The sequence below is a fragment of the Solanum verrucosum genome, unplaced genomic scaffold (genome assembly GCF_900185275.1).
Source record: "Solanum verrucosum unplaced genomic scaffold, falcon-dt-bn FXZP01000183.1, whole genome shotgun sequence".
Taxonomy (NCBI): Eukaryota; Viridiplantae; Streptophyta; class Magnoliopsida; order Solanales; family Solanaceae; genus Solanum; species Solanum verrucosum.
Window position 1 is genome coordinate 726,037 of NW_026020430.1, and position 10,745 is coordinate 736,781.

Here is a 10,745-nt window from a genome sequence, read left to right on the forward strand (position 1 = left end):
CCACTTTTAGAACACCTACAACCTTAAAACCCTAAATTTGTCATTGTCAATAAGTCGACGACCTCAAGCGCGTATTCTCAAACACACATCAAATAAATAAGTTAACTATATAAAATATACCATTTCTTTTAGGGAAAAAGGACAAATATATCCTAAACTATCGTAAATGTTATGCAAATATCCCCGTCATACTTTTGGGACATTGGTTCCTTTGCCATCCAAAAACTAGAACATATACCCTTTATACTAACAGACATACACGTTTCATAATCTTATCTACCGACCTGACATTTATTAAATATCAGATCGATGGATAAGATTGCACTACGTGTCCCTATTTAGTCTTCCGTTAAAATAAAGAGCATAAATGCTCTAATTTTAGGACGGCAGAAACACTAATATCCCAAAAGTATGACGGATAGTATTTACAAATATATTTATCATTTTTCCAATTTTAATTAAGACATATCATAATTCAAGTATATCTAAATAAAATTTATTGAGACATATCATAATTCGAGTATATCCAAATAAAATTAGACTAATTAATTACATATTCTAGACACAATTATGTTGAAGAGACATGTATGTGTGTATATAGTATGTACATAATCTCTCTATGATGGGCTATGTGCATCCACCCTATGAATAGCTGGCCATTATTGAGGAAGCCTTTTTCCTTTATATATAAGCTGAGTCTTCTTTCTTAAATCATTACTTCTTACAGAGAGGAGAAAAACACTCAAAAGTTGGAAGAAAAAAATGGAAACTTTTTCTGATCTATCATCAACAACAACAAGATCCAGGTCTTGTGAAAGCTTTTTTAATGATGGTGTTGAGCAAATACCAGAGGTAGTGGAAGAGGAAGAAGAACAAATGGAGGAGATTTCTTGGAATACCAACACACCACAAAGTGGCTGGTTCAGGAATGTTGAGGAGCCATGGTTGAATAGTAGATCTCAAAAGAAGAAAAATCAAGTCTTTCTTGAAGGGTATGTAGAAAATTCAGATGAAGATGAACTAGGGAGGACAAAGAGTTTGACAGATGATGATTTGGAGGAGCTTAAAGGGTGTTTGGATCTTGGTTTTGGGTTTAGTTATGATGAAATTCCTGAGCTTTGTAATACTTTACCAGCTCTTGAACTTTGCTATTCTATGAGCCAAAAAGTACCTTGATGAACAGCAGAAGTGTTCTGATGCTATGTCTGATACTGGTTCTTCAGGATCTGGTCATGTTGCTAATTGGAAGATCTCAAGTCCTGGTGAGTCTTTTTTCCTCTCTCTCTAGGGTTTTGAATCTGTTCATAAATCTTGACAAGGGTTTGTGATAATCTTGAAATTGTTCTCTTTCTAGTTACTGGAATTGCTTGTTAAAGCTTTCATTTTTGTGAAGAAGAGGTGGAGTCTTTGGAGTTATAAACTCTTTGTTCCTTACTTTTTAGCTTTTCTGGAACAAAAGACTAAACCCCAATAGGAGAAAAGGAATCTTTTTGTTATGTGATTCTTGTTTTTGGTTTTTTATGAAGGTGAAGATCATCAAAATCTTCAAATTTTGAAATGGAATGTAACTCAATTTGTTGCTCAATTGTCATTGTTTATGTCACTAATCCTGATACATTTTTGTGTAACCTCAGGTGATGATCCTGAAGATGTGAAAGCAAGGCTGAAATACTGGGCTCAAGCTGTGGCGTGCACCGTTAAGTTATGTAACTAAAAAGGGGAGAATGGAAGCCAAGAAAAGCTTAATGCAAAAAACAAAGAGATCAGAGGAGAAATGAGATGATCTTTTCTTCATATGGAAGAGTACTTGTGCTCTCTTTGCCTGGATCCTGAAAAAAAAGGCTATGGCCACAGGGCCACCTCATGCTTTACCTGAAGATAGATTCAAAAAGAATCATGTCCATGATGGGTAGGCAAAAGTTTAATCAAAATCCCAAGTAGAAGAATATAAGATGAAGAGATGTTTCAGGTCTAAGATTAACCAACACATGGAATAAATTTAACCCTGATATAACTTTGTGTATCAGTTTCAGTCCAAGATTGAAGTAACCAAAATCTCAGTTCTTCTTCATGTTTTAATTTTGTTTTCTTATGTATTGCTGATCAAAATACTGTTCTTGGTTAATGATAAATCAAGTCTCTTCCTTGTCTGGTCTACGTGTTTAACAGAATTCAATTTATTCTTTTTTTTTTCAGATAGATAGGAACAATCAATCAATCTACTTACATGTCAGATTCATTATGTAAAATTATTCTAACAGTATCTTTGAAACGTTTAACAGAGTCTTTATTTCAAAGGGATAAAAAAAATGAAGCATATTCTGATTCTAAGATATCCTTGTAAGTTGTGGCTGATTGGTAGCCACATGGTGTAGAGTGCCTCATCACAATTCTGTGAAGGAATCAAATCCCTAATAGAAGATTTCTTGGGAAGTTGCGCGTTTGACTGTAAAAATAGTATCTTGTAGAAATACTGAATAAGATTGCGTACCATAGGCCACAATCCTTCCCTCCGAGCATGCGTGTTGTGGAAGCTTAGTGCACTAAAGTTTGGTACATTATGCATATCTTTAATTTAAGACCAGAAAATTCAAATACGTGTCAAATCAAAATCTTACAATATCATGAGACTCAAAATTTCCTTGCGTAGAGTGGCAAATGAACATTCCTTGTTTGTTCAAAATCTTGAAACACATTTTTAAAAAAATGCTCTCATTAACTCAACCTCTGCAGAAAGATTGTTCTCATATTTCTAGAGCATGAGAATCATCATATTTCGTAGAACATCGTTCATAGCACCAACAATAATCAGTCTACCCACACAACATTGTAGTGAGACATTTTGCACACAATTTATTTCTTATTATTAAGGCGATAACATGCTTGTATATCGAGTTACTATAGTCACGAGTCATTGAAACAACTACTATGCAACTTTTATTTTTACAAATTCATGGCAATGAACGAGTTTACACAACCAAAGTACATCAACAAGTAAAAAAAAAAAAAACTAAGGGGGTGGGGTACAAGCTCGCTTGTTTCGTAGGCAGGGAAGAAGGAAAAAGATAGAACCATGAAAGCACTTCCAACTAAAGGTCATCAATACATATGCTGAACTCTCACACCTGTTGAGCTCAAGCCACACCCAACAGATTTTGTATGTCTTTCTGTAAAAAGGACAAGAAAGAGGAATATTAGTAGCATATACAGAGAAAAAATGGTTTCATAAATGTTTATCTCAAATCTGGTTCTTGCATTTTTCCCTATCTAATGAAACATAATATTCGTAGACCGGTAATCTTCATTATGTTGGAAAAATGATTCTAGTATCTCAAAAGGAATTATTTTATTTCCTATTATACTAGAAAGAGAATATTATTTTATGTCCGAAATATTTTCTCTCCATAAATAATATTCTATTGCCATTATTATTATCCTTTAATTAGTCATTATTTTCTGTCATAATATGGCTATTACCAAACGTCTCTTTACTGAAATGAATTGCCTTCAATTCATTAATTGTGTTCAATGCCTTTTGACATAGTAGAGAGCTTACTAATTTCCTATATAAATCTAATTTTATTGATGGTGAGTGAGAGTGGATGCAAGATAACAATTCTTCTTTTAATATATTCTTATGTTGGGTTTTCTTTCTATTGAATCTATGTTAGTTTCTGGCTCCTAGTTTTATACTAGAAGAGCTTGTTGAATCCTGGGGATACACCCATACCGGGTGAAATATCCTTAAGGACAGTGTCTTTCGACACGCCTCAAGCTATGAGAATTTCCTATAATAGTTATTGGTGAAGTACAAGCTTTGGTGAATTTGGTACAAGTGTTCGTCAAGAAGGTATTTTCCGTAAGATTTACAACAATCTTAAGAACCATTGTATTTTCTGTAAGAAGGTATCAATCTTAAGAAGGTAACATAATGAAGATTGTTGTAAATCTTACGGAAAATATCTTCATCACGAACACTTGTACGAAATTCACTAAAGCTTGTACTTCACCAATAACTATTATAGGAAATTCTCATAGCTTGAGGCATGTCAAAAGACACTGTCCTTAAGGATATTTTACCCGGTATGGGTGTATCCCCAGGATTAAACAAGCTCTGCTAGTATAAAAATAGGAGCCAGAAACTAACAAAGATTTAATAGAAAGAAACTCAGCATAAGAATATATTAAAAGAAGAATTGTTATCTTGTCTCCACTCTTTCTCACCATCAGTAAGAATTAGATTTATATAGGAAATTAGTAACCTCTCTAATATGTCAATGGTTGAAATAGTCAAAAGGCATTGAACACAATTAATGAATTGAAGACAATTCATTTAAGCAAAGAGACGTTTGGTAACAGCCATATTATGACAGAAAATAATGGTTAATTAAGGATAATAATAATGGAAATAGAATATTATTTATGGAGAGAAAATATTTAGGACATAAAATAATATTCTCTTTCAAGTATAATAGGAAATAAAATAATTTCTTTTGAGATACTAGAATCATTTTTCCAACAACTTATGCAGTATATCATCATAAACACACGACGGTAATTTGAGAAAGATGTAGAGAAAGGTAGTATATGAATGAACAAACGAAAAACAGTTAAAGTTTACCTCAAATTGAAGAGGTGGTGTCTTGGGTGCATATCGTTCCACAACCTTTCCTTCTTTGTCCACAAGGAATTTGGTGAAGTTCCATTTGACAGCATTTCCAAGGAAACCACCTTTTTCTGATTTTAAGAACTTGTAAAGTGGTGCAGCATTATCCCCGTTCACATCAATCTGTGGAATCAAATAACTTCCTTAAATGACATGGAGTTTATGGCAATATATATACACACGTAACGTAGTAACTGAGAATACAAAGGGAGATAGTTATGAGTTTCATCTTAGGATGGTTTCTGAGTTTCATATTCTGTTCCATGGCTTATTCCCAAGCAAGTTTTTATAGAGAAGAAAGAGCAGATAGGAAATAGAGAGACAAGGCAAAACCTTGGTGCCTGAGATATGGGAGAAACATGCTCAGAAAATGCGCCGGTAATCTGCTGACAGGGTCGAACAAAATGATATAACCAACTTTTGCACAAAGCCTACAAAGTTTGGACTGTTCACGGAGCTACTTAAAAGTAGTGTGCATCTTATTATGTCGTTCCCTGATAACAACTTGATAATTTTACAGATGTTCAGAGGTTCCAACAACAACAACATACCCAGTGAAATCCCACTAATTGGGGTCTTGGGAGGATAGAGTGTATGCAAACCTTACCACTACCTCGAGGAGGTAGAGTTCAGAGGTTCCAAGAAAACCTTTAAAAAGAAAATTGGAGATCCTGCAAAGAACATATATCCACGCTAGAATACCCAAAGCTTTACATAATTTTAATGTTCAACCATGCATCACCAGAAATTGATCAGAAGGTAACAATCAATTGTTCATTCTTGAGAGGTTAATATTTTTGGGGAAAAAGAAGTTCTTATGTGCAGTATCGCAAAATATGCCGTGATCAATTGTTCATTCTTGAGAGGTTAATATTGTTGGGGAAAAAGAAGTTCTTATGTGCAGTATCGCAAAATATGCCGTGATTAAGTTAAACTAAAAGAAAGCGTTCAAAGATGAAAGCAACTAGAGATCTGGAAAATGATTCCAGTTATACGCTTTTGGGCTATCATACAACAGCTGTTACCTTTTCAAATACAGGGAATTCAGCTTTGAACCTGGTGCATACAGTTTGCTGAATCTCCTCATTTGTTCCGGGCTCTTGCCACAGAAACTGGTTACAAGGAAATGCTAAAATTTCAAAACCTGAAATAGAGCATTACTGGTTATGTTTATGACCACGCAGTATAGTTCAATAGAAATTAATCAGAGACTGAAATTGAAGAAATAAACGAATTGCCAACCTTGATCTTTGTACTTCTCATACAAAACATTCAGCTCCTTGTAGTTTGAATCTGTTAAACCACTGCAAGGGAAAAAAGATAACACAAAATAGGTGAAGACAGGAAAGATTGCCTTTAATAATATTCGTGCTTCATTCCCTATTTAAGCAGAAATACTAGCTACTCATTAACTTCAATAAAGCAACAAAGCTAGCACAAAACCATTAAGAATTGTAAGTCTTACTATTCTGAGATTTCAAAACACATGCACCAAAGAAAGTATATCATTGACTTAAGAAATAGAAGCACTTATCACTTAACAAAATAAGAAATAACACTTACCAATTTCAGTGCGGGGAAATTTACAAATACTATTATACTGTTATTCAACAATATATAGAAGCTAGTAATTTAAGTTAATCTTGAGCATGTCGTCAAAGACATTGTGATATATCATCATGAATCAACATCAACATCTAAGACAGTCCAAAACTATGAAAACACTAACGTCAAATTTTCGTTATTGCATTTTTGCAAATGAATTACAAGTTAAATAACTACAAGAAGTTCAAAGAACCTGCTAGCAATTTCTCTAGTCAGGGAATCTAGAAAAGAATGTAGGAGGATTAATGTAAATTAAAACAGAAACACATCTTTAAGGAATTTTCCAACTAGCAAAAACATACTAATCAGAATAACAGAAATTAACCCCATACGAGTACATCTAGTTTGTGGCAATTAACATTATCATTATACAATAAAACTTAAATGCACCCAATAGCACAATATTTGACATATCATTCACTCTCCAGAAGTAACTAGATCTTAGTCACACTTATTCGCACGTTGTTATAACTTATAACTCATAAGTCAGATTAGTGAAGCAGTTGAGACACTTCTAAATCGAAACCAAGTCTACACCTAATTGCAGCGATAAAGCAAGACAAAAGGAAAAAACCAAGACAGAAACTATATTACTTCACTTACCATTTTGATGCAACATTGACAATAAGAAGAACCTTTCCCCTATAATTGCTCAAAGGTACCTCATTTCCCTGTATATCCTGCATTTTCAATCTCATTAGCAAGCTTAAAAACCATGTTCTAACATAAAAAAGAAAAAAAAGTTTAGCCAGAGTTGCTTAGTTCTCTCATAATTTGTTAATCCTCAACTATTCAAACCTTTTGAATTCCAATAGTTAGTTGAATTTTGAAAGTTCATAATCTAAGTAATCCAATCAATTATGCCTAATGATTAGAATTATACTCTGAACTAGTTTAACATTCATCTCAAATTCCTAATAAGTGACTAAAGTATAGCGGCAAATAACAGGAACTTGAGTTACCTGTCCAAAAAAAACTGAACTTCACTAAATCCAAATTAGACTCTACAACAACAGCATACCCAGTGTATTCCCACAAGGTGGGTCCGGGAAGGATAAAGAATACATAAACCTTACCCCTACCTCATGAAGATAGAGAGGGTGTTTCAGAAAGAAGCTTAGCTCAAGTAACACATTAAATTAGACTCTAGATAAGTGGATCATAAAATTGATAAATGCAAACAGTATTTCAAAGTGAACACAACCAAACTATGGTTCTGCAAGCATGCAGAAACTGTCTTAGGGTCTCTCCTCCCCACTATCAACACCACCCTCCCACCCCCCAAGCACACACACACAAAGAAAGTGTTACTATCTACATAACTTCAAGAAAGAGATAGAATATAACAAGTGGGTACTAGAAAGATGAAACCAAATAACACCATAAACCAAACTTCAAAAGCAATATTCAATAAAAATTGAATCTTTCTTCAACTTTCAGCAAAAGAAACCAAAACAACAAGTGGGTATTACAGATATGAAACCAAATAACACCAAAATCCAAACTTCAAAAGCAATATGCAATAAAAATTGAATATTTCAGCAAAAGAAACCAAAACAACAAGTGGGTATTACAGATATGAAACCAAATAACACCAAAATCCAAACCTCAAAAGCAATAAGCAATAAAAATTGAATCTTTCTTCAACTTTCAAGAAAAGAAATCAAAACGAAAACTTGAAAACTCAAGAACAAGGGAAACCCCAAAAAGTGTATACCTTGACAGTGAAATCATAAATGGATTTTGGTGATCCTTCAGCCATAGAAGAAAAAGATGGGTATCTATAGAACAAGAACAAAGCAATAACAAGAAAGAAAAGAGCAGCCAAATTGGTGAAACTCAGCATCTTCTTATTCTATCTAACCTATGCATATATAAGTCAAAAAAATTAAATGGGGTAATCAAAATCAAATAAGATATTTGGCAATGAAAGCGAAATTTATTACTTTAATTAGTAGTTAATTATTGATATGGAAAATGAGCTCTTAATTTCGGTAGTTGTTGCTTCTTCCATATGAATTATCAACTGTTTAGCTGACAAGCAAGGCAGATGTGAATATTTTGACTATTAAAAGAACTGTTTTTTATTTTTGGAGTTTCTTTTGTTGAAATTTGAACTTTTTACATTTTTCTGCAATGGAATATTTATAAATTAAACGTACCGTAAAGAAATTGTAATTTACTTAATTAACTTAAGTAAGTAACTAGCCTTTGAGAACACGAGTAAAAAAAGTTTACTTTGAATTGAAAGTATGTAGTGTGAATATCTTTATTATGTGTTTAGATATTCAAAGTATAAAAATGTGAGTATTTAAATAAGATATAATGATGAATTTAATGAGTCGTGATGTAGTGAGTCTTTGGTGGATTATGTTTTTGTCTAAATTGGAGAGAAGACCCAAAATAGTGCATCATTTTTAGGTTAAGATTCAAAATCATTCTTGAGTTTTCACATGAAACACTAATAGTTCCTCATGTTTGCAATATTGGTGCACTTTTGGTCCTCCCTAAACTTTTGCCTATTTTTTAACATTAATTTTGTTCATAATTTTATGTAAGGAATGTCCCATCGTCTTATTATATATTTAGTAGAAATAATAATTCTATGTGAGAGAAGGTGAGAAGAAGAACACCTTGTTCTGTTCAGTATAATATTATTGCAACTAAACTAAGAACATTTTAGCTTATAATATTGCAAGAAAAGAAAAAAATGTACTATTGCACGAGAAATCATCGTGATGAACCTCTCGACTTTACCTGCAATACAATTTCTACTAAACAAACCAATGTGTTTTTCTTCTCACAATCTCTCACATGGAGTTACTATTTCTACTAAATATATAAAATGACGATTAAACATTTCATACATAAATTATGAATAAAATCAATGTTAAAAAACATTAGGCAAAATTTTGAAGGAGGATCAAAAGTGCACCAATATTGCAAACATGAGAGACTATTAATGCTCCATGATGACTTTGAGTCTTAACACAAAGATGAGAGACTATTTTGGGCCTTTTCTCTCTAAATTGAGTCGAGCGGTAATTTTTCTACTTTTATGATAGTGGTAGTATACTCTATTTTTTTAGATTCATCTTTTGAGATTTGATTGAATACATTATCGTTGTTATTTTTTGTCCAAATTTCCTAATTTACCCTTCTCTATTCGAATCAGCTTTCGCATACTTTAACTAATTCAATGAAATAAACTCTCAACCAATTGATTGACTACATTCTTGGTGCAATTTAATTGATTGACTACATTCTTGGTGCAATTTACTCTATAAATCTTTATAATTTATTCACTCAACCAATTTACTATATCCTTAATCTCTTCATAGGCATGATTTATTTATTTTTATAATTTGAAGCAAAATAGGAGCCCCATAACTAATTTATTACTCTCCCGGTCTCAAGTTATGTAGTATTTTTTGTTTTTTGAAAGTCAAACAATTTAAATTTAATTGAAAATTTACATGTGAAATCTTTAACTTTTTAAAAATTAAATTTATATACTCTTTGTAAACTACGTAAAAAATACTCTATAAGTCACACTATTTGGCAATTCAAAATAACTAAAAGATATATGAAAAATTTACGATTAAAGATAGACATGTTTGAATCTCAAAATTTAAAAAGTGTCACGTAAATTGAGACGGAGAAAGTAAAAATGATAGGAAAAATTCTTTTGACCAGAAAATTTGGCCAGAATGGTAAAATAACATACTTCACATTATGTTATTTACCTTTTTAAACATTTTTACCATTTTAACTTTAATATATTTTAATTAAAAAATTAAAAAAAGATTAGTTTATTTTAAAATAAAAAAAATATTATAGACTTCTAAAATTTCAGACTTAATTCTGATCAAATTTTCTGGTTATTTAGTATTACCCAAAATGATATTATGGGCCATACATGAATCTATCCCTTAAAATGGACACGTGCATGTTTCAATTATCACGAGGAGCACTTAACTAACTCTGAAGTCGATGGATGGTGCACACTGCCCGAGGTGGGTCGGGTCATCTAAAGGTTTGGATAGGGTCAAGTTATGGGTAGGAGTTCTTATTAAAAGTTTTAATTAAAATGATTTCATAATTAGAATAGGAAATTTTCAAGTAATTACGATAATTGGATGAAATTACTTTTTAGGAAAATTAATAAAAGTAAGTAATCTTATATATTTTTATAATTAGAAATATTAGTCTGATGACCTATTTGTGGTTGTAATATAAATTTGGGGACATCAATAAAGATTGTGATGAAGTGATAAATATTTTTTCATTTTTAATTAAATTCTTAATTGAGTTTATGCAAACTCATATTTAAACAATAAACATTTATCCGATGACCATTTGCCAAATGAACCCAATATTAGAGGAGGTAATTAAGTAAAAAAAAGTCTTTTAGAAAGATACTCTCTTAGTCGCTATTTATATGATATTGTTTAATTTGATATTAAAAATGTGA

General features: G+C 32.0%; 3 protein-coding genes across 3 annotated transcripts in view; 2 read left to right on the forward strand and 1 right to left on the reverse strand.

Moving 5' to 3' along the window:
• The first annotated feature begins 739 nt into the window (after positions 1-739).
• Positions 740-1,740, forward strand: LOC125807403 (uncharacterized). Its single transcript, XM_049487112.1, is given in 3 exon segments — positions 740-1,164; positions 1,166-1,262; positions 1,635-1,740. Coding segments are annotated over 3 exon segments (579 nt in total). The 5' UTR covers positions 740-762; the 3' UTR covers positions 1,715-1,740.
• Positions 1,741-2,917: 1,177 nt separating this feature from the next.
• LOC125807401 (probable glutathione peroxidase 2) lies at positions 2,918-8,283 on the reverse strand. The gene is made up of 6 exons (XM_049487109.1): positions 7,989-8,283; positions 6,875-6,951; positions 5,909-5,970; positions 5,692-5,810; positions 4,622-4,789; positions 2,918-3,167 (listed from the first exon to the last, which is right to left on the reverse strand). Exons 1-6 carry the CDS (start codon positions 8,115-8,117, stop codon positions 3,135-3,137), a joined length of 588 nt encoding a protein of 195 aa, XP_049343066.1. The 5' UTR covers positions 8,118-8,283; the 3' UTR covers positions 2,918-3,134.
• The window catches only part of LOC125807395 (origin of replication complex subunit 2), a 44,308-nt gene continuing 38,740 nt past the window's right edge, over positions 5,178-10,745 (forward strand). Inside the window, exon 1 of the mRNA XM_049487102.1 lies at positions 5,178-5,188. The gene's annotated coding sequence lies outside the window, so the exon portion shown is untranslated. The remainder of the gene's footprint in view (positions 5,189-10,745) is intronic.

What these genes read in the sequence shown, in the direction of transcription:
- LOC125807401 (XM_049487109.1), bottom strand. Translation starts at nt 8,117, where the DNA reads ATGCTGAGTTTCACCAATTTGGCTGCTCTTTTCTTTCTTGTTATTGCT. An exon ending in AATTCCCTGTATTTGAAAAG is followed by an intron (nt 4,790 to 5,691) that starts GTAACAGCTGTT and finishes TTGATTCCACAG; the next exon opens with ATTGATGTGAACGGGGATAA. An exon ending in CACCACCTCTTCAATTTGAG is followed by an intron (nt 3,168 to 4,621) that starts GTAAACTTTAAC and finishes TCCTTTTTACAG; the next exon opens with AAAGACATACAAAATCTGTT.